The sequence below is a fragment of the Colobus angolensis genome, unplaced genomic scaffold (assembly GCF_000951035.1).
Source record: "Colobus angolensis palliatus isolate OR3802 unplaced genomic scaffold, Cang.pa_1.0 Scaffold25, whole genome shotgun sequence".
NCBI lineage: Eukaryota > Metazoa > Chordata > Mammalia > Primates > Cercopithecidae > Colobus > Colobus angolensis.
The window spans coordinates 1849643-1873867 of NW_012115710.1; the positions used below are offsets into that span (position 1 = coordinate 1849643).

At 44.8% G+C, this 24225-nt stretch overlaps 1 protein-coding gene across 1 annotated transcript in view; it reads right to left on the reverse strand.

The window, feature by feature from the left end:
• Positions 1-14377: 14377 nt before the first annotated feature.
• The window catches only part of PPP2R1A (protein phosphatase 2, regulatory subunit A, alpha), a 38796-nt gene continuing 28948 nt past the window's right edge, over positions 14378-24225 (reverse strand). Inside the window, exons 10-15 of the mRNA XM_011946205.1 lie at positions 21526-21699; positions 21138-21198; positions 20277-20431; positions 18869-19011; positions 15000-15091; positions 14378-14831 (exon numbers count right to left, since the gene is read on the reverse strand). Coding sequence (XP_011801595.1) covers positions 14815-14831; positions 15000-15091; positions 18869-19011; positions 20277-20431; positions 21138-21198; positions 21526-21699 — 642 coding nt within the window. The 3' untranslated portion in view covers positions 14378-14814. The remainder of the gene's footprint in view (positions 14832-14999; positions 15092-18868; positions 19012-20276; positions 20432-21137; positions 21199-21525; positions 21700-24225) is intronic.

The window sequence follows — 24225 nt, forward strand, 5'->3', positions numbered from 1 at the left end:
ATGAAAATTTACCCACCCAGAGCCCATGCCCCAACCCTCTCCTTGTCAAACTCTCAGACACCAAGCCAATATTCTGCTGTCCTAAGTCAACACAAAGCCAGGTACTAGAGAACTGGGAACAGCCCCTTTCCCCAAGGCCCTCAGAAATGCTGCAATCTGGCCAGTCCTAAACCATGTACCCTGCTCTGCCCTGCCTTTCCTTTAAAAATCCCATTGGCCTCTCTGTGTCATCACTCGGTCACTTTTCTAAATTAAGACCCATACACTGAATAATGTCACAGCTAGAAGATAGAAGGCTGCTTCTGATGTGGTGAAAATTAAGAACAAAGGGATTTTACAGAAGATTGAGAAAAATGCCCGTTTTGGTTAAATCCTGTAATTTTAAATTCTGTGAGCGTCAGAAATCAGGAAGAAGATGAAAATATCTATGACTATAATATGAAGCCTCACACATGTGCAGTGATTTATATTTACCACCTCCTTTCACGTGCAGAATGCCCTGGGAGACTCACAATATCCCTGCGAGGAATGCCAACAACGTGCTATATCACTGGAAGATTCAGACTTAGAAAAGTTACCATTTGTCCAAAGTCAGTAACAGGAATTTCTGCCTCTAAAACTAATCAATACTCTTCACGCTGCATCTCAATAGTTTTCCTCTAATGGAGAAGACCCCTTGCTGACTTTGTTATCCTTTAATTCCTGAAAATGGGCAAACAATATAATGGGAGATGTATCCCCAGGTTCTGTTTTCTTTTTTTTTTTTTTTTTGAGCGGAGTCTCGCTCTGTCGCCCGGACTGGAGTGCAGTGGCCGGATCTCAGCTCACTGCAAGCTCCGCCTCCCGGGTTTACGCCATTCTCCTGCCTCAGCCTCCCGAGTAGCTGGGACTACAGGCGCCCGCCACCTCGCCCGGCTAGTTTTTGTATTTTTAGTAGAGACGGGGTTTCACCGTGTTAGCCAGGATGGTCTCGATCTCCTGACCTCGTGATCCGCCCGTCTCGGCCTCCCAAAGTGCTGGGATTACAGGCTTGAGCCACCGCGCCCGGCCTAGGTGCTGTTTTCTTTATGCCTCCCTGTGAAGCCTCTCCTGAGAGGGTCAAGCTGTAAGAACCGACATCCTCAGAGACTGGGAACCTGGAACTCATGAGAATGAGATATTATGAGAAACTCATAGAGGTATCAGCATTGAAAAGGGAGATTCTGCTGGCTACAGTGGCTCACACCTGTAATCCCAGGACTTCGGGAGGCTGAGGCGTGTGGATCACTTGAGGTCAGGGGTTTGAGACCACCCTGGGCAACATGGCAACACTCCGTCTCTATTAAAAATACAAATAGCCAGACGTGGTGGTGGGGTCCCTGTAATCCCAGCTACTGGAGAGGCTGAGGCAGGACAATCGCTTGAACCCGGGAGGCAGAGGTTGCAGTGAGCCGAGATGGTGCCACTGCACTCTAGCCTGGGCGATAGAGCGAGAGCCTGTCTCAAAAAATAAATAAAATAAAATAAGAAAAGAAAAAAGAAAAGGCAGATTCTTACCTTGTGTATTAATCCACTCAGGCTGCCATAACAAAATGCCATTGACCGGGTAGTGTAAACAACAGAAATTAATTTTCTTAATGTTGTGGAGACTGGAAGTTGAAGATTGAGGTGAAGGCAGGCTTGTTGTTTTCTCCTTGGTGTGCAGATGGTCACCATTATGAAGTGTCCTCAAAGTCTTTATGTGCACGACACTCTGGTGTCTCTCTCTGTGTCCATACTTTCCCTTTCTATAGGAGCATCAGTCAGATTGATTGGATCCCACTCTAACACCCTCATTTTAATGTAATCGCCCTTCAAATGTTCTATTTCAAAATACAGTCACATTCTAAGGTACTGGAGGTTTGGGGCACTTCAACATTTGGATTTGGGTAGCAGCACAGAATTTCTCACATAATACCTTTCAGTGATCCACCCTTTGGTCCCTTTTGGCTGAGCAAGGTGGCTTATGCCGGTAATCTGAGCACTTCTGGAGGCTGAGGTGGAAAAATCCCTTGAGCCGAGTTCAAGGCTGCAGTGAGCCATGATCGCCACTGGGTGGCAGAGCAAGATCCCATTTATTGAAGCAAAAAATGAACTAATCAAGGAATTTAGGATACCCATTATATTAAATGCTTATCATTTCTTTGCGTTGAGAACATTTTAGATCGTCTCTTAGCTGTTTTGAAATGTACAATAAATTATTGTTAACAATAATCTCTATGGTGCTAACAGAACTTATTCATTCTAACCATATCTTCGTACTAATCAAAATTTCTTCACAACCACCACCCCAACTTTTTGCTGTACAGTTTTTTACATAATCCCAATTGTCTATTTTTGCTTTCATTGACTGTACTTTTGGGGTCATATCCAAAAATCATTGCTTGGACAAATATGATGTAGCTCTTCTCCTATGAATTATTCTAGTAGTTTTATAGTTTCAGACTTTATGTTTAAGTTGTTAATGCATTTTGAGGCAATATTTGAATAAAACTCGGATAAAAAAGTTATTTTTTTTCTATGTAGATATCCAAATGCATCCTTCACATCATGTGTTCTTGGCACTGTTGTTGAAGTCAATTGACCATGAACGCAAGGGCTGATTGCTGAGCTCTCTATTCCATCCCATTGGTCCGTGTGTCTGTTTTTATGCCCGTATCATGTGTTTTGATTAGTATAGCTTCAGATTAGATTTGAAATCACGTAGTGTTACAACTCCAGCTTTGTTTGCTTTACTCAAGATTACTTTGGAAAAATTGGGGGGTTTGGGGTTTCATATGAATTTCAAGATTGTTTTTTCTATTACTGTGAATAATGTCATTAGAATTTTGATAGGGATTGCACTGAATCTGCAGATTGATTAGTATGCTTTGGTTAGTATGAACATTTTAACACTATTAATTCTTCCAAATCCCAACCACGACATATCTTTTCATTTTTTTGTATATTCTTCGTTGTTTTATCAACATTTCATAATTTTCTGTTTACAGATTATTCACCTCTTTACATAAAATCACTTCCATGTATTTTATCGTTTTGCTGGTTATTGGAAATAAGATTGTTTTGATTTCTTTTACAGAGAGTTCATTGTTAGTATATAAAAATGCAACTAATTTTGCTCACCAATTTCATATCTTCAAACTTCTTAAAGTTCATTTATTATCACTTATTATTTCTAACAGTATTTTTGTTTAGTCTTGAGTTTTCTGTGTATAAGGTCATTACCAAACAAGAATAATTTCACTTCTTTCTTTTTTATTTGAATGTTTTATATTACTTTTTCTTGCCTAATTGCTCTGGCAAGAACATTCACCACTATGTTAAATAAAAGTGGTGAGAGTGTGCATCCTTGTCTTGTTCCTGGTATAGAGGCAAGGCTTTCAACTGTTCATCTTTGGGTGTAGTAATAGCTGTGGGTTTGTCATATGTGGCCTTTGTTGTGCTGAGGTACATTCCTTCTATACCTAATTTGATTAGAGTTTTCATCATGGAAGAATATGGAATTTTGTCCAAAGCATTCAGTGAATCTGTTGAGAAGCTCATATGGATTATGTCTTTATTCTTTGTATGTGGTGCATCACAGATTTGCATAGGTTGACCTATTCTTCTTCCAGGGATAACCTACCATTATGGTAAATAATCCTTTAAAGTCTTGCTTTTTTTTTTTTTTTTTTAAAGATGGAGTCTCATTCTGTCACCCAGGCTGAAGTGCAAAGGCGCTATCTGGGCTCACTGCCTCAGCCTCCTGAGTAGCTGGGATTACAGGCACCTGCCACCATGCCCAGCTAATTTTTGTATTTTTAGTAGAGACAGGGTTTCACCATGTTGGCCAGGCTGGTCTCAAACTCCTGACCTCAGGTGAGCCACCTGTTTCAGTCTCCCAAAATGCTGGGATTACAGGCATGAAGCCACCGCACAGGCCAATTTTTCTTTTTTCTTTGCTAGTATTCTGTTGAGGATTTTTGTATCTAAGTTCATAGGGAATGTTGACCTGTAGCTTTTTCTTGTAGTATTCTTGTGTGTCGCTTTGGCATCAGGGTACTGCTGACCTCAAAAAAGAGAATGGAAATGTTTTCTACTCTTAAATATTTTGAAGGAATTTGAGAATGATTGGCATTACTCTTTTCTTAATGTTTGGTAGAATGCTTCAAAGAACACATCATGTCCTGGGCTTTACTTTGATGTGAGTGTTTTATTACTGATTGAATCTCGTTTCTCATTCTTGGTCAGTTCAGATTTTTAATTTGTTTTTGTTTTTTTTTAATTTTATTTATTTATTTTGAGACAAGAGTTTCCCTCTGTTGCCCAGGCTGAAGTGCAGTGGTGCAATCTAGGCTCCTTGCAACCTCCACCTCCCGGGTTAAAGTGATTCTTGTGTCTCAGCCTCCCAAGTAGCTGGGATTACAAGCATGCACCACCACCCAGCTAATTTTTGTACTTTTAGTAAAGACACGGTTTCGCCATGTTGGCCAGGTTGGTCTCAAACTCCTCACCTCAAGTGATCTGCCTGCCTCAGCCTCCCAAAGTGGTGGGATTACAGGGGTGAGCCACTGCACCTGGCCTAATTTGTTTTCCTTGATTCTGCATTAATGAAAGATATTTTCTATTTCCTCATAATTCAGTCTTAGCAGGTTTTATCTTTCTAGGAATTTCTCCACTTCTTTTAGACTGTCTAACTTGTTGGCATATAATTCTGGATAATATTGTCTTATGACCTTTTGTATTTCTGCAGTATTAAGTGTAATGTCTCATCTGCCATGTCTGATATTATTTGAGTCTTCTTTTTTCTTGGTTTGTTTGGCTAAAGGTTTGTGATTTATCTTCTCAGAAAAGCCATCCTAGTTTCAAGGATCTTCTCAATTGTGTTTTTCTGCTCTCTCATTTTTTTCTGATTACATTGGATCTTTATTACTTCCTTCTTTTTACTGACTTCGAGTTTAGTTTGTCTTTTTCTAGTTCCTTAGGGTGTAATGTTAGGTTGTTTACTTGAGAGATCTTTTTTGTTATTGTTGTAGGCATTTATTGCTCTAATCTTCCCCCTTAGAACTGCTCTTACTGCATTCCATAAGATTTTGTATGTTGTGTTTCTATTGGTTTGTCTCAAGATACTTTAAAATCTCTCTTGTGATTTCTTTTTTGACCCATTGTTTGTTCGGGAGCATGTGGTTTAATTTTCCCATATCCCTCCATCTTGAAATTGCTCATTATTGATTTCTAATTTTGTCTCATTGTAGTAGGAACAAATACTTGATATAATTTCAATTAAATTTGATAAGATTTGCTTTGTCTTATCTATACGATCTGTCCTGGAGAATATTCCATATGCGCTTGAGAATGATACTCTGATACTGTTTCATGGAATGTTCTGTGTATGTCTATTAGGGCACATTTGGTCTAAAGCACAGCTTGCATCCGACAATTCCTTATTGATTTTCTGTCTGTCCACTGTGGAAAGTGAGATAAGTTCCCTACTAGTATTGCGTTGCAGTCTGTCTCTCCCTTCAGATTTATTAATATTTGCTTTATCTATTAAGGTTCTCTGATGGTGGGCATATCTACATTTACAATTCTTATATCCTCTTGATGAATTCCCCTCTTTATCATTGTATAATGACAATTTTTGTACTGTTACAGTTTTTCCTTAAGGTTTATTCAACCTCTACTCTGTTTTGGTTTCTATTTGCATAGAATATCTTTTTCTAGTTCTTCACTTTGTGTTCTTAATGGTGAAGTTAGTCTCTTCTCACAGCATATACTTGGTCTTTTAAAAAATTATGACATTCTGTGTCTTTAGATAAAATAACTTAATCCATTTACATTCAAGGCAATTATTTAGTTTTTTTTTTTTATTTTTATTTTTTGAGATGGAGTTTTGCTCTTGTTACCCAGGCTGGAGTGCAATGGTGCAATCTTGGCTCACAGCAACCTCTGCCTCCTGGGTTCAAGCGATTCTTCTGCCTCAGCGTCCCAAGTATCCGAGATTACAAGTACCCGCCCCACACCTGGCTAATGTTTTGTATTTTTAGTAGAGACAGGGTTTCACCATGTTGGCCAGGCTCATCTTGAACTCCTGACCTCAGGTGATCCACCCGCCTCCGCCTCCAAAAGTGCTGGAACTACAGGCTTGGGCCACCACACCCGGACTCATTCAAGGTGATTATTGATAGTTAAGAACTTACTCTTTTCATGTTATTAATTATTTCCTTATTGTTTTGTAGATTTTGTTTCTTCCTACTCACTTGCTGTCTTTGTTATTAGATGTATTTATGAACTGGTATGTTTAGATTTCTTGCTTCTTATCTTTTGAATACTTACTATAGGTTTTTTTGCTTCATGATTAGCATAAGTCTTACATATAACATATTTTACTTATAAAAGGCTATTTCAACCTGATAAAAAGTTAACTTCTATCACATAGGAAACACTACAGTTTTATTCTTCCACTCACATTTTATATTTTTGATATTAGATTTATATCTCTTTTATATTGTATATCCCTAAACAAGTTAATATACCTATTACGTTTAACAGTTTTGCCTTTCAGACTTTATACTCAATATATGTGATTATCATAATTCCATTAGTGTTAGAGTATCCTGAAATTTGATTCTGCATTTACTTTTGTCAGAGTTCTATCCTTTTACATGTTTCCATGTTACTAATGTTCTTTTTTTATATTAAAAAAACTCCCTTTATCATTTTCTTTTTTTTTTTGAGATGGAGTCTTGCTCTGTCACCCAGCACCCAGGTTGGAGTGCAGTGGCTGGATCTCAGCTCACTGCAAGCTCCGCCTCCCGGGTTTATGCCATTCTCCTGCCTCAGCCTCCCGAGTAGCTGGGACTACAGGCGCCGGCCACCATGCCCGGCTAGTTTTTTTTTTTTGTATTTTTTTAGTAGAGACGGGGTTTCACTGTGTTAGCCAGGATGGTCTCGATCTCCTGACCTCGTGATCCGCCCGTCTCAGCCTCCCAAAGTGCTGGGATTACAGGCGTGAGCCACCACGCCTGGCCTCCCTTTATCGTTTTCATAAGACAGGCCTAGAAGTGATAAACTCGCTTACATTTTGTTTGTATGGGAAAGTCCTTATACTGTCCTTCATTTCTAAAGGACAGCTTGCTAGGTAAATTATTCCCGGCTGCCAGGTTTTTTTCTTCTGTGATTTAATAATATCATCCTACTGTCCTTCTGGCCTATAGAGTTTTTACCGAGAAGTCTGCTGATAGCTTTATAGAGTTTCATTGCAAATGATTAGTCTTCTTTTGTGCCTTTAAAACTCTGTCTTTGGGCCGGGAGCGGCGGCTCATGCCTGTAATCCCAGCACTTTGGGAGGCCAAGGCAGCAGATCACTTGAGGCCAGGAGTTTGAGACCAGCCTGGCCAACATGGTGAAATGCTGTCTCTACTAAAAAATACAAAAATTAGCCGGGTGTGGTGGAGAACACCTGTAGTCCCAGCTACTTGGGAGGCTCAGACATGAAAATCGCTTGAACCTGGGAGGCGAAGGTCGCAATGAGCCAAGATGGCGCCACTGCACTCCAGTCTGGGTAACAGAGCAAGATTCTGGCTCAAAACAACGAAAATCAAAAACCCTTCTTCTTTTGTCTTTGACTTTTGACAGTTTATTATAACATGTCTTGCTGAAGTTTTATTTGAATTAAAACTAACTGGAGACTTTAAGCTTCCTACACCTAGACATTTATATCTTTTCCCAGATAGAGACATTTTTGGCTACTATCTTTAAATAAGCTTTCTATAGCCTTCTTTCTCCTTTCCTTCTTGAAATCCTGTAATGTGAACTTAGCTCTTTTGATGCTGTCCCATACATCCTGATGACTTTATTTTTTTACATATATATTGTTTTTTCTTTCTTCTCCTCTGAGCATGTATTTTCAAACAACCTATTGTTTGGAAAAGGCTTGTGGGAAAAGAGCTTGTGGGGTGCCTGCATAAACTGGCCATAAAAATATGGGACAATAAGTTGTGGAAAGCCACGAGAGGCCTCTGAGGAGGAAAGCCTCCTAATTGTCATCATGTTCCCATGCTCAGAGCAAGACCTGCTCTCTTATATGTAAACACTGTGTTCAAGGCGAAAGACACTCCTTTGAAACACTGGAAAGTGAACAGATGTGCAGGCTCCCGGTTAAGCCCACTCCCACTAGCTACTCTCCAATAAGTCAAAGATACACTGTTTGAGCACAAAGGAGATTCATTTAAACTGCTATTGCTACCGATTACGCCTAGGACGTACTGCCTCCCTTTCACTGTTTCTCCCTGAACATCTGCTTCTTAGATCTAAGTGATTGTACTCAATAAATAGTGTGGAGACCACAGCTGGGGGCCTTTTGCAACCTCCAATTTGTCACTGGACCCCTGGCTCCCACCTTTAACCTGTCTCTTCTCAATCCTTTGTCGCCCTTGGTCTTCGGATACCCTACAGGTAGTGTTAAGACTGTGGGCGGCAAGCCACCCAGGTGCCGAGGCAAGAGACCGAGGGCACGAGCTGTTCCAGTATAATAAAACATATAAAATAAGAATAGTTACACTAGATATAGATAACAGATATTATATATGAATATCATTAATGATTAGTTTGTAGCAATTACTCTTTATTTCAATATTATAACAATCCTTGCTCTACAATTATAACCTAGGAACAACCAGGCCATACAGAGATAGGAGCTGAGGGGACATAGTGCGAAGTGACCAGAAGACAAGAGTGTGAGCCTTCTGTTATGCCCGGGCAGGGCCACTGAGGGCTCCTTGGTCAAGCGATAATGCCAGCGCCTGGGAAGATGCCCGTTGCCAAGCGGACTGCGGTCTAGCAGTAGCGTCAGTGTCAAGGAAAAGCACCCGCTACTTAGCAGATAGGGAAAGGGAGTCTCCCTTTCCCCAGAGGAGTTCAGAGAAGACTCTACTCCTCCACCTCTTGTGGAGGGCCTGTCAGGCCCGCCCGCAGTTATCCGGAGGCCTGACCGCCTCCCTGTGATGCTGCGCTTCAGTGGTCACGCTCCTAGTCGGCCTTCATGTTCCATCCTGTACACCTGGCTCTGCCTTTTAGATAATAGTAGCAAATTAGTGAAAGTACTAAAAGTCTCTGATATGCAGAAATAATGGCATAAGCTGTCTCCTCTCTCTCTCTCCTCTGTCTGCCTTGGCTGCCAGGCAGGGAAGGGCCCCCTGTCCAGTGGACACGTGACCCACGTGACCTTACCTATCACTGAAGATGGCTCACACTGCTTACCCTGCCCCTTTGTCTTGTATCCAATAAATATCAGCGCAGCCTGGCATTCGGGGCCGCTACCGCTCTCCGCGTCTTGGTGGTAGTGGTCCCCCGGGCCCAGCTGTCTTGTCTTTTATCTCTGTCTTGTGTCTCTATTCCTACAATCTCTCGTCTCCACACACGGGGAGAAAAACCCACGGACCCTGTGGGACTGGATCCTACAGAGACTGGTCCCCAACACCTATCTTCAAGTTCACAAATTCTTTCTTCTGCTTGTTCAATACTGTTGTTACCCCTCTCAATTGCTTTTCTCGTTTCACACACCGGCTTTTTCAGCTCCACAATTTCTGGTTTTGATTAGGTCAGGGTATACATAGATATCTAAGAGAGGAGGCAGTACAGCTGATATTTGGGTTACATACAGAATAGCAGGGGAGTTATTAGTGTACATAAAGTATGATGAGAGAATGAAGGTGGAAAGTAAGGAGGCTCAGGAAATATCAAGTGGGTTTAGGACAGCTGGTAGTGAAGCCATGCCCAAAGAGTTAAATAAACCAGTAACTAACAAAAATTATTAATTTACAGAACAGCAGGTAAGAAATAACTTTCTGAAATGCTCAAACGCCCTCTACAAGACTGGTCAAAATTGGTTGAAACCAATATGGCCAAATGGAGTTGGCACAGACCAAGCATGCTGATGTCACAGCCTGAATTTCCACACCACGTTTCAAACTACCTCCCCCTAAATTTGAATATGATGCATGAGGAGACATGAAGAGAACCGTGAATGCCAGAAGACTTTCCAGACCTCTCCTTTCCTTCTACCTTCATCTGAGAACCCCAGAATCCACCTCCTAAACGTTTTATAATTACTGCCTTAAAGCCAGCACAGGGAGGGAGACAGATTTGAGTTTGACTCATCTTGTGAGTCAACTTAAAAGTTTTTCTTTCTCAAAAACCTGGTGTCAAAATATTGGCTTCCAGTGCCTCAGGGAGACAGCTCCTTTTGCTTGATAACAGCAGTATCAATTAGGCCAGATGGTATAACAGGGGCTACAGGTTCATCTTCTCTTAGTGCCTTTCCCCACCCTTAAGAATCCTTTGGGACTGTTCCATTGCTGTGTGATGCAGGCACAGAACTCAAGAGTGAACACGCAGAGAATTCTCAATGCCAGGCTTCCCAAGGCCACAGTGAGCTTCAGATAAGGGAGAACTATTCCTTTGTTCTGAAAAGACTTTGTGACTCAGGGCTGAACTCTATCTAAATGACATGCAGCATTTATTTCATTTTCTACTTACTATGTAGTCTGGGGTTCCTCCTGTTTTCCACCTAGAGATCAATTCATTTTTATCAATATTTGGGAAAATCAGCAACATAAATCAGGTAAGGGGACCCTATACCCAGCTTCCAGTATCCTGCCCTTTGCCTGTTGCTCTTCCCACTTTACTCAATTACATTAGCACAGAGACATACTGATACGCAGACTCTCAGGAGGTAACAGCACATGAGCCCTTGAGAGCAGTTTGGGCATGACAGGTATCAGAATGAGGGCTAGGGCTGGGGCTTTTGTCCAAAGTTCATAATCTGTGTGTGGTGACTAGCTCCTGGGAAAACCCCAAGGTTATTTCTGTGGCCATGGAGATTATTAAGAGGGCAGGATCCCTGCAGAATGGTGTCTCCCGGACACTTATCATTTCCCTTTTCGTGTGAAGGTCTCTGGACCAGGCCTCCGTGATAGGGCTGATCTGGAGACCAATGTGGATGCTGTGAAAGCCTCTGATCACACAGCAGAGTAAGCTCCAGCCTCAGGAAGCAGGATCCTATCTAAAGCTCCACACTCCTGGAGGTAACATTCTGTACCCTTCTTCAGTACACGACCAAAGGGTGAATAATCAATTGAGAATTGCAAATCTTTTAGTTTCCCAAAGAAGAAAAAAAAAATTATTTTTACCCATGTTAACAGTAGCTACTTAGGAGGCCGAGACAGGACAATCACTTCAACCCAGGAGGCAGAGGTTGTAGTGAGCCGAGATCGCACCACTGCACTCCAGCCTAGGCAATACAGTGAGACTCCATCTCAAAAAATGAACAAAAAATAAAATAAAGCTTAGTATCTGTATAAAACACATGAAAAAAGAGGAGTAACAGCAAAGAATACAGCCCTGAATTAACTCAACATAGAAAGCCAGAGTATTCATGAATAATCATCATCTGCCATTTGCCTAGAGAAAGAGTGAGATTGGAGTTCTAGCCCTTTGTTATTTTCAGCATCAGGGAAGGTCCATTCTCTCTACTGCTCTAGAGTATGCACAGGGTAGAGGAACAGCAGAGCAGCGGCTGAGGCTAAGCCCAAGCTAAGGGGTGGGTGGGGAGCAGATTCCCGCTCCTCAGCTTTTTTTCAGGAAAGGCCTGTGCTTGGGGACAGAGCGCAGTGATTCCCCAGGAAGACTTAGGGTCTCAGGTTTCCCTTCACTCCTCCAGTCTGGGAAGGACCCAATTAGCCAACCCAAACTTCCAGTTTCGTTTGGTGACACGTGAAGCTACCAGTCTCTTACCCTTCCTGGAGGCTGACTGGGAAAAATCCAGCCCTATGAAGCCTGTAACCTCACATCACCTTGCCGCTCTGTATGGTTAAGGCCTGCTGGAGTCAGGACCTGGCACCGAATCTTTATTGGATTTTCTCTTTTTTACAAGTTCCTGATTTTTTTTTTTTTTTCCAGATGGAGTCTCGTTCTGTCGCCCAGGCTCAAGTACAGTGGCGTGATCTTGGCTCACTGCAACCTCTGTCTCCCAGATTCAAGCAATCTTCCTGCCTTAGCCTCCTGAGTAGCTGGGATTACAGGCGCTCTCCAGCATGCCCAGTTAATTTTTTCATATTTTTAGTAGAGACAAGGTTTCACCACATTGGTCAGGCTGGTCTCAAAACTCCTGACCTCAGGTGATCCACCCACCTCGGCTTCCCAAAGTGCTGGGATTACAGGCATGAGCCACCACTTCCGCCCTGTTTTTTTTTTTTATGCCTGATGCCACCAGCTTGGGTAGATGAACCTGGTGTCCTCCTTCCCTCCAGTCCTGACGGCCATATGCAGGATCTTGTTCACTCCCTGCAGTTCGCTTCTAGGGTCTGAGGCACCACCTCGTGATCCTCATCTGCCCAGGGTAGCCATGGTTAATTTTCCTCCAGCGACAACCACAGCTCAAGCACCACAGGCAGATTCTGCACCTTGAGTTAAGGGCACAGTGATTCTAGAGCTCTACTCGTGACCCTATGTGTTAGCCAAAGAAACCAAATGACTCAGCAACCTCATCCGCATCCAGATGTCTGGGTCAAAGCAGTGGAAGGAAGGGGTCAGTGAAGAGATTGTGGGCGAAAACAGCCGAAGAAGTGCAGTCATCACAAAAGGAGACAAAATTTGTGTGGGCTCTGGAGAACAGTGCTGTGGAAGGAACCATGAGAGACAGCCAACGTAACTGCTGGGATTTAGGCCTAGAGAGGGGGAGAAACAGGCCAGTGCTGTGCGTCCTGGCTCCAGGCAGTCTCTCCACCCTGACCCAGCTCCAGCATCAAAGGCTTCGAGGGGCCAACTTCAGCTGCTACAGAGAGGGCCAGGTGTATGGAGCAAACAAAGCTGCAGCCTGGGAGATTAGGAACTGCTCCTAACACCACCACATTCATCACCTGATTGGATTCTCCCAACTCAAAGTTCATAGAAGTTGAGTTAACCTCAGTCTCCTTTGCCTGAGAGCACTCTCTAAGTAAGACACTTGAACGAGTCTCCACTTGTGCTCTGCTTCTAGAGCACGTGACCCAAGACACCAGGCAATCCCTGGTTAACTCAGGACTCTCGGCCGGGGTTCAGTAACTCAGGCTGTCCTTCACCCTTGTCTCTCATACTCACTCCTGTGGTCGCTGAGTATCACCTCATTACCCAGCCCATCCAGGGTATCCGTTGCACCTCCACCTCCTGTAACGATCCCATTCCATCAGTCGCCCAATCTTGTAGTCTCCACACATCCCTGAGCTTTGTCTACATATGCATGCCCAATTCTAGACCCCACCTCTGGCCACAGCGCATCCTCAGCCCTAGACCCAGGCAGCATTAACCTCACTCTCAAGAGAGAAAAACTGGGTTAAAGTGTTTAAGGCCGGACTTCTCAAACTTCAGTGTGCAGATGAACCTGGGCATCTTGTTAAAATGAAGGCTCTGAATGAGCAGGTCTGGGCAAGGGGCGAGAGGTTCGGCATTTCTAACAAGCTCCTGAGAATGTGTAGGCTGCTGGTCCACTGCACTCTTGTTGCAGGAAGTGCAGGAAGGAGGAAAGGTGGGGGGGATCATGCCTCCACCCTTAAGAACACTTCCTAGAAGCTGCACATATCACTTTTGTTCAACATCTTTTTGACTAGAATTTGGTCACAGTACCACACCTAATTTCAAGAGACACTAGGAAAATACCTGGAATCCATATAGTCATGTGCCCAGCTAAAAATCAGAGCTTCTATATTAGGAAGGGGCGAATAGATACTGAGAGACAACTGGTCTATCTTGCCATAGTTCTCTCTCTAGTACAATCCTGATCACTCTGAGACCTCCTGGGGACAGGGTCAGAGCCCAAGTCTTCTTCAAGAACACAGGGAACGGCCCACAGGGGGTTCTCTGGCATGTACAGCTCACTCTGCTTCTCATGTTGTGTACTTCCCATGTTGAAACTGCTACACACTTACCAGGTACTAATTCACTTGGTCCTCGCCACCCACCCTGCAAGCTAGGTACTACTGTCACTCTCATTTTACACAATACAAAACTGAGCTCAGAAAGACTTAACAAGCTACTCCTAGTCACACGTCTATTAACTGAAGGAGCCAGGCAGTCTGGTTCCAAGGCACCTGCTCTTAACCCCCAAAATACTTGGCCAACATCTATGAAACCGAACTGCACTACAGGACAGCAGCCAGAGCACCTCCCGGACCCTCTGCTCCACAGGCCAGCAGCACTCCTGGGGGGATCCCCAGAGAATTCTCTCGGGACATAGGGGTATAATGGGTCCTGTAACAACATCTTCTCCAGAGAAAAGAGCAGATGTTATGACTCTGGGGTGGTGTCCCCTCCTCCATGCTGATGAGTAAGGCCAGAGGACCGACTACTTCTAGACCTTTATTTCTCTGTGAAAAGGGGGAAAATAAAAGGAATAAAATAAAAATGGCACAGTTGACACACAAAAAAAAACCAATGAGGGGGAGGACGGGAGGTGGAGAAGTAAATGGGGGAGGGCTTCCCATTACAGCAGCAGGATCCAGTGACCCGGGATGCTCACATCTCTCCCCGACGTGGGCGGAGTAGCCCCTTCCTCCCAGGGTCGCTGTCCTGTCCAACCCCGTGCTCCCCCAGCCCGTTGGGAGGTGGACAGTGAGACATCTTCCCAGGCTGGGGAGAGGAGGAACCGTGCTGGGGGAAGGGGCCTGGGGTCAGACCATGCACAGGGAGTGACAGCCAAAGGCCCCCAGTGTCTCTCCAAAGAGGAACCTGTGGGGGTTGGAGGGTGGACACTAGAGGCCAGTGTTTGCTCCTCTTCCAGCATCAGGCGAGAGACAGAACTAGGAAAACAGGAATAGGCGAGAATCAGAGCCACAGCCCTCTCTCTGCCCACAATGCCATGGTACCTCCCCCTCCCAGAAGCTGCTACCTTGTTCTCAAAGGACAGCCTAGCGCCTGTCCTTAAAAGTCCACCCTCCTGCTAGGGCTCCCTGCTTTCTAGGTCTTACCAGTCAGAGCCTCCTGGGCAAAGTATTTGACGTCCACATCCTGGTCCTGGGTCAGCTTCTCTAGGATGGGCTTGACTTCACTCTGCAGGGTGCTGGAAAGCGAAAGGAGACAGGGAAAGGGAAGGTGAGCCAGGCTGGACTGGGGCAACAGGTAGGCACAGGGCTCTTGAGCAAGAGGGTGTTCACAGACATGGACACACCAAACCCAAGGTGGGAGGAGTCTCAAAATCCAGGACACACACAGGAATTAGAAATCTCTGCTCACTGCACAGGAGGGTGACCATAGAAAACAATAATATTTTGCAAGTTTCAAAACAGCTATAAGATTTTGAATGTTCTCGGGGCCGGGCACAGTGGCTCAAGCCTGTAATCTCAGCACTTTGGGAGGCCGAGACGGGTGGATCACGAGGTCAGGAGTTCGAGACCATCCTGGCTAACACGATGAAACCCCGTCTCTACTAAAAAATACAAAAAGCTAGCCGGGCGAGGTGGCTGGTGCCTGTAGTCCCAGCTACTCGGGAGGCTGAGGCGAGAGAATGGCGTGAACCTGGGAGGCGGAGCTTGCAGTGAGCTGAGATCTGGCCACTGCACTCCAGCCCAGGCGACAGAGCGAGACTCCGTCTCAAAAAAAAAAAAAAAAGATTTTGAATGTTCTCATCACAAAGAAACGGTAAATGTTTAAGGTGACAGATATGCTAATTATCCTAATTTGATCATTACACATTTGCACACATTATCGAAACACTACTATACCCCCATAAATATGTATAATTATGTGTCTATTAAAAGTAAAATCAGGCCAGGCATGGCGGCTCACATCTGTAATCCCAGCACTCTGGGAGCCCAAGGTGGGTGGATCGTCTGAGGTTGGGAGTTTGAGACCAGCCTGGCCAACATGGAAAAACCCTGTCTCTACTAAAAATACAAAATTAGTAGGGCGTGGTGGTGCATGCCCGTGATCCTAGCTACTTGGGAGACTGAGGCAGGAGAATCGCTGGAACCTGGGAGACAGAGGTTGTGGTGAGCCAAGATTGCGTCACTGCACTCCAGCCTGGGCAACAAGAGCGAAACTCCGTCTCAAAAAAAAAAAAAGTAAAATCAAGGCCAGGCGCAGTGGCTCATGCCTGTAATCCTAGCACTTTGGGAAGCCAAGGTAGGCAGACCACTTGAGGCCAGGAGTTCAAAAGCAGCCTGGACAACATGGCAAAATCCCCGTCTCTACTGAAAGTACAAAAATTAGCCAAGCATGGTGGTGCACACCTGTAATCCCAGCAACTTAAGAGGCTGAAGCACAAAAACTGCCTGAACCCAGGAGGCAGACGTTGCAGTGAGCCGAGATTGCACCACTGCACTCCAGCCTGGGCGACAGAGCAAGATTCTGTCTCAAAGGAAAACCAAACAAAGCACAAAAAAACCAACCAACCAACCAACCAACCAATTAATTACTTTAAAGGTCAGAAGTATGACAGATGACGACAGACTTCTCTGGGGCCCCAAACAGGGAGATCAGAGCAGGCTGGGAAAGTGGAAGAGAATCACAGAACCCCCAAGTCTCTGAGGCCCAGCAAATGGGTATCTTTCATTGATTTCACACATATTCACTGAGGCCTACAATGTACATGGAATGAATACGGCGCTAAATCACTCGTTTCTTGCAATGAGGCATCCGGGCCAGGAGGAAGACAGAGACCAAACTAACATGTAAGAGGGGAGTGGTAAGAGGCCCCAAGGGGAAGTTCCTGGTCCTCCAGGAGCCAAGAGGAGGCATCCACTCTCATCTATGGGGCCCAGGGAACTCCGCCTGCACCGAGTCAACTGTTTTGGGAAATGGAGGAGGACTTCGGAGAGAAACTAAAGCTGAGGTTGTGTCCTGGAACAGATACAGACAGAAATCAAAAGTGCAGGCTTTGTGGGTTCCCGACTTTCACTTGACAGCTCCCTGTTCTCCCCAAATAACCACTATTTTTACTTCCATCATCTCAATTCTTTCATTCCGCCTGTTTCTGAACTTGATATAAATGGTGCGTTTTCTTGGGTTTGGCTCCTCACTCAGCATGGTATCTGTGAGAGCCACCTGTGTTGCCACCTATAGCAGGCATTTGATTTTTCACTGCTGAATAGTTTTCCACTGTATGAATGAACTAAAGTTTATCTGATCTACTGTGGGCAGACATGGAGGTTGTTTCCGTTTTTATGGCTACTATGAATAAAGCTACCATGAACATTCTTCTGACAGAAACAGCACTCATTTCTCCTGGATAGAGACCCAGGACTGCAAGGGCTGTTTCACAGGGTGTTTGTGTAACAAGCTTCACCAAATTCCACTCCGGTTCCACTCCCGTTTTCAGAGTGATCAAACCCTAAATATACAGCCTCACATGCAATGGATGAGAGTTCCAGCTCTATGTCTTCAACATTTGCACCATTGAGTCTTTTTTAATATTGGTTGTTCTGGGAGGTGTGTAGTGATAGGTCACTGAGCTTTAATTTGCATTTTCCTGAAGGCTGATGATGCTGAACACCTGTCATATGCTTACAAGCTATTTGGAGATCCTTTTTCAAGTGCCAATTCAAGTCTTTTTTCCCATCTCTTTCTTGCCCTGCCTGATTTGTAGACAGGTATTGTGGATGAGTCCTTTCTCAGAAACATACATTGCAGACATCTTCCTCCAGTCAGGGGCTTGCATTTTACTCTCAAAAATGCTGTCTTTTGAGAAATAGTGCTACATTTTACAGAAGGTCAACTTACCCATCACTTCCTCTGGTTTGCTGTGCCTAGGCTAACTCATGAACATATTTTCCTACATTTTCTTCTAGATGTTTTATTTTTTAAATCTTTCTGGTTCTGGTCTGTCATCTCAAATTAATTTGTTTATGCATTGAGGCGAGGCTTCTTTTATTCCTACATGGATATCAAATTGACCCAGCTATGTTTTCTAAAAAATATCTATTTCTCCACTGAACTACAGAGGTGCCTGCTGTTAAACACACGTGGGACTGTTTCCGTGCCCTTGATTCCATCCTATCGGGTGACTTAAATATTCTTGTATTCACATCTATTTTAATTACTGTGGTGTCATAAGTCTTGGTCTCTGGTAGTATAAATCATCCAACTTTGTTCATTAGAAGTGTCAATTTTCCACTAAAGAACCTGTTGAGATTTAATGGGCTTATACTGAATCTAAAGATGAGTTCAGGGAACTGTCCCATACACGAATATTATGTAGGTCTGTTTTAATTTTTTTTGAGACAGAGTCTCGTATCGCCCAGGCTGGAGTGCAATGGCATGATCTCAGTTCACTGCAACCTCCGCCTCCTGGATTCAAGTGGTTCTCTTGCCTTCAGGCTCCCAAACAGCTAAGATTACAGGCGTGTGCTACCACACTGGCTAATTTTTTGTATTTTTTGCAGAAACGGGGTTTCGCCATGTTGACCAGGCTGGTCGTGAACTCCTGACCACAACTGATCCGCCCACCTTTGTCAGGTCTGCTTTAATTTCTCACAGTAGTTTTACAGTTTACACTAGAGGTGTTACACATCTTTCATTGAATTTATTCCTGGCTATTTGATATTTTTGGTGCAATTATAAATTATACAAATACTTACATATAAAACATTAGGTGATTTCATTTTCTACTGACTTCTTGCTAGTATATAGGACTGCCATCCCATCACCCCCTCTTTCTATTTCATTCTGTGATGTTCATTTTACAGTTGAGAAAACAGACCTTGAGAAGGGAAGGGAGCCAAGGTCACACAGCAAGCAAGGAGCAGTGCTGGGCCTCTGACCCTGGGCTCTACCTTCAAAGGTCAAAGATTAAGGTGCCCACAAGCCCTTGCCAGTGTGTGGGGGAGTATCCAGATCTCACCTGTTGTCCAGGATGGGCCCTATCTTCTGTAGAGACTTGGCCACGTTGAAGCGGACATTGGCAACCGGGTCCCCAGCCATACGCAGAACCGTGGGCAGCATGTGCTTGGTGGTGATGTCTTGCCCACAGACCTCAGACAGCACCTGGGGGCCAGTGAGTGGCAGGGGTGAGTGCAAAGCTCCTGGTTAACTCTCATCTCCCACTGCCTCTGACCAGGCCACTCTGGTGATTATCAGGCCCTACAGAGGCTGAGCAACACGGGGACTCAGTTCAGTGTTAAGAGGAGTGGATCTCCCAACTCCACTAACACCATCCTAATACCATTCTGTGATGTCCCAGTTTCTCTATCCTCAGGCTTCCTTTAATTACTCTGGAGATGGACCTTAATTACCAAGCCCTAGGATTCATACTGGTAATCACAGCCTGGTGAGTGTAAAGATTAATCAGGTTATACATGCACAGGGCTTAGAACAGTCAGGCTACAGATAGGAAGTGCTCCTGTCTACTTGCTTTTCCTACGATTATAATTATCTCACGTACTAATTTATGTGTGAACCATACACAGAGCTAGAAATGAAAGGATGGGATTTAAAAATAAACACAAGTAAGTGTTCTGATCATTTCTTCCCACGCCACACTCTGGAGGTCACTGCTGTAAGGATCCTAGGGTGATCATCATTTGTAAAGGACCCCTCCTTACAGCAGGGACCTCCAGAGTGTGGCGTGGGAAGAAATGATCAGAACACTTAGTTGTGTTTATTTTTAAATCCCATCCTTTCATTTCTAGCTCTGTGTATGGTTTACACATAAATTAGTACGTGAGATAATTATAATCGTAGGAAAAGCGAACAGACAGGAGTACTTCCTATCTGTAGCCTAACTGTTCTAAGCCCTGTGCATGTATAACCTGATTAATCTTTACACTCACCAGGCTGTGATTACCAGTATGAATCCTTCACAAATGAGAAGACCAAAGCATCAAGGGGTAACTATCCAAGGTAGTCAGGTAACTATCCAAGGTCCATAGCTAAAGTATGGCCCTGCCAGAATTAAAAACTACGTCTGACCTAGAGCCTGTACACTCACCCACCACAGACAGAGACACACATTCTTCAGGGAAGGAGAGGGGTGCTCATAAAGCTTGAGATCACTGCTCCAACAGGTCAAGTCTCCCAGGCCCTGGGTCCCTCACCATCCAAGTGCCCAGTCCCAGAGGCCCTATGACCCTGACCCTGGGAGCCCCACCCCCTTGCCTGCAGTTCCCCAAGGACTCATCTCTGAATAGAAGATCTCCTCCATGTCTCCATTCCCAAGCCAGGTGTCTCCCTTGGGGAACCCTCTACCATCCTTCCTCTCCCAGGCACTCCAGTTCCCTAGAGATGGGCCAGCAGGCAGGTGGGGGGCTCACATTGATGCAGAAGAGCGTGGTCATGCGGTGCAGGTAGTTAGGGTCTCCGGACATGGCCAAGACCTTGGGAATGATCGTGGCATGGGCCCACTCCTTCCCAAACTTTTCCACTAGCTTCTTCAGGTTGCTGGTGGCTGCTTCGCGGATGGCATATACTGCAGAAGGGTGAGGGTGGGAGAGACAAGGATTTGGAGGTGAAGAACTGATGTGGACAAGATGTAGGTCACACTCACCATGGCTTACAAAGCAGCCCCGAGGTGCCAGGCTGCATGTGAGCCAGAGAGAAAAAAGGGCTTACTGTGTGCTATATCTAGTAACTGTTTTTTAATACAGTATCTTTCAACCACTCCAAGAGGTAGATTCCACTATTGGCCTCATTTTACAGATGGGCAAACTAAGGCTCCAACAAGTGATTTGCCTAAATTATGTGGCACTTATTACTTCAAACAGGGCTTCACAGAGATAAATATTACCTTTTAGTTTTTACTTCTCTTAGTGTAAACAATGAGCAATTCTCATATGGCCCCAAGGGACTGGAATAAGAAGTTTCCAAGAATGAGTGTGGGGCTCATTCAAAGACAGCAGGTGACTTGTTTTAGATTTGAATCCTGACTTTGGAGCTGTCAGAACCCCGGTCTCTGGCTCTCCACTATACCAGGCAACCCCTGGGTGATCTGTTTCGTCCTCCTCCCACTCAACACTTCTCTAGGACTCTAAAGAGTACGTGAGCTGGTCCATATGAGCATCCAGTGGCACGGGGAGTGACTCTAGCCTCCTCCACTGCCCGCCACAGCCCCAGCCAATCCATCCTTCCTTTCTGGAGCTTCCATCTCCTCTTGCTGCTCCTGTGGGGGTACTCACCATGATCCACAAGCCAGGCCATGCACAAGGAGTTAAGTTTCTCATCAAAGAACTCCACTCCCTACAGGAGAAACCAAGGGTTCCAAGGTAAGGGTTCCAGGGAGAACAGACAGAGGGAGCTGCTAGCCACACCTCATGGAACCTACACCCACCCCAGAAAGACCAGGTACTTCTCAACTTTGTCTGAGGTGCTCCTTTCCCTCTTCTCTCTTATTGAATCCAATGCATCTTTTAAGGCCCTATTTCCTGGGTCTCTTCCTTTGACTCCCCAGGCAGTTGTCACAACCTCCACTAAGCCTCCAAAGCCCCCCGTTTCCCCATTACAGCCCTGGACATACTGTACCTCCCCTGAGGCAACACTGCCTGCCCCCCAGGCCTCCTCACTCACCAGCTGTCCAGCCAGCAGGGGCATGTACTCAATGATGGCCAGCCGCACCCGCCACTTGGCATCCTCAGCCAGCTCCACAATGGCAGGAAGCAGGGACTGGGACAGCTGCCGGATGCCAATCACCTCATTCACACAGTCCAGGTTGGAGATGATGTTCAGCCGTACCTCAGGGCACTGAGGAGAGGAAAGGAGGATTCTGAGAGAATGTAACGCACACAGAACCCCAGGATGGAAAAAGCTCAGCTGCATCAGCTTTGTATAATGGACATCTCCCAAGGCCCTACTCCTGCCCAAACCCAGCTCCCAGTCCCGGGGACACATTAAAGGCACACAAAAAGCAGGCAGCATGGACCACTAAGTTAAGCAGATTCTTAAACCTTACAATAGTATCACAAGAAATGTTTAACCATTTTGAAAGGACTTTTAAGAATCACAGTAGGAAAAGACAGCCCCCTGGAAAAAACAGGCAGACATGATTCTTCTAATCCTAGCTCTGCTGCTTGCTAACATGGGTTCCTTTCTGGACATCAATCCACAACATGGGACAGGGGAAGGAAGAAAACTATTTCCTTACTAAAGCTACTCTAGTCTAAAAAAAATAAATAAATAAAGGAGCACTGAAATGAATCAATAAACCAAGTGAACAAGCCTGGCAGGCCTGGGCTGTTGAAACCCTGCACATTCCAAAGATAGGACTGGCCCTTGCCCGGCTCCAGTCCTTGGTGCATGAGCCTCAAGGTGCTGAACGCACGAGAAGAGAAGGCTCAGAGACTACATACCTTACCCATTTAAAAAGACTTCTTTTTGGTGCACCAAAAAGGTAGCCTTTTTCATTTAGACAAGCTTATAAATTCTGGGGAGAGTCAAAATGTGAAATATAAATTTTATACATCTAAAATGGAAATCCCAAATATAAGTCAGAATAATTCCTCACACCAAGAAAACCACGCTGGCTCTTCTCTTCTTTTTAAGAGAAGCCGCCCTGAGACAGGCTGGCTGCCAGCACATGATTACCATATAGTGCTTGCTGAAGGTGAAACTGGAGCAAAAAATGCTCTAGTCCTAGCAAGCGCTGCAAGCACACTTGCAGCATGTATGGGCTTGCCTTCACACTGGGCCGAGCCTGGATCCTTCCCTGATGCCAGAGGCAAAATGCTCTCCAAAACTCTGGAAAGGTGTGAAATGACACAGCAGACCAGTTGAGGGGCTCTCACCTGCCAAATTATGCCCATTAAAGCATCAAAAACACAAATTACAGTTACAGTTATCTATAAAACATGATTATAAAAGAAAATATGTGCAAGTGAAGCATAACTCAGATAAATTACTTAAATCATAAAATGTGTCATGAACATGAATGATGATTCAAACTTGTAGCAACTGATGTAAATAACTGATTTAAAATAGTACAGTTAATCACCCACTAATAGGGAAAAACAAAAATAATAAAAAATATATTAAAAATAGCGCACTCTTTTCAATGTATTAAAAAATTGAGTGTAATTCTGCAGCTAAGAGATTACTCCACTGTAGCGGAATTGAGTAACGTAACTTTTAGTGACATGTGGGACTGAAACGTGATGTAATACTTTCTGTTGCAGTATTTCCTCTAACTACACAGTGTGTGTGCCTGTGTATAAGAAAGAAAGGGATGGGGAAGAAAGACTGAGGCCTTTGGGAACAAAGGTGTCACACACCAGCAAACAATCTGCCCAGTTCTTCACTACCAAGGCAAAAACCACCACATGGTCCCTTCTGCCTCCTGAACAATCTTGAATCCTTCCATATCACTGCAGCCTCATCTCTACATACCACTTAGTCTATCCTCAGCCTTCCAGACTCCCACAGCAGCCTCGTTTGGTCTTCCTACACTTCTGCTGGCCACCTCACTTCAATCTTTCCTTCACATAAGCCCAGGGTGCCTTCTAATACCAACTCTATTCTGGCTCTTCCACTTGCCCACAGTCAAGTCCAAGCTCCTTCCCCATGGTCACCCTGATGATCTCTACAGTCATCACCCAGCACTGCCTCTCATCCTCTGTAATCCAGGCAACCTGATCTGCTGGGTGTGGTCATGTGACCCTCCCTGGCCAATGGGTGTATGGGGTGCAAGCACATGTGAAGAATCTCATCCTTCAGAGGACTGGGCCTGCTGCGGTCTGTGCCTGACCCCTCCATGCTGGCTAAGAGATGCTGAAATTGGAGAAGTTGCCTGAGACTCAGAGACAGTTGAGGTCAGCAGGGCTAACTCACCAGTTACTGTTATGAGAGAGAGAAAAAAAAAATCCTCCATCTAATTTAAGCCAGAATGTATTCTAGGGTCTCTATTACAGCACCTTAGCCGCCTAAACCCTAAAAATCATGAACTCGTCCTTAACAGCACCTGTAACACCTTAATGGCATTATGGGACTGCTTGTCTCTCTCCACTGTCAGTCTCTGAAGGCTTTTGAGGATCAAAACTGTCTTATTCTAGGCTGGGTACAGCGGCTCACACCTATAATCCCAGGCCTTTGGAGGCCAAGGCAGAAGGATCACTTAAGACCAGGAGTTCAAGACCAACCTGGACAACCTAGCAAGACCTCGTCTCTATAGAACATGTTTTTAAAAAATTAGCTGGGGCCGGGCGCGGTGGCTCAAGCCTGTAATCCCAGCACTTTGGGAGGCCGAGACGGGCGGATCACGAGGTCAGGAGATCGAGA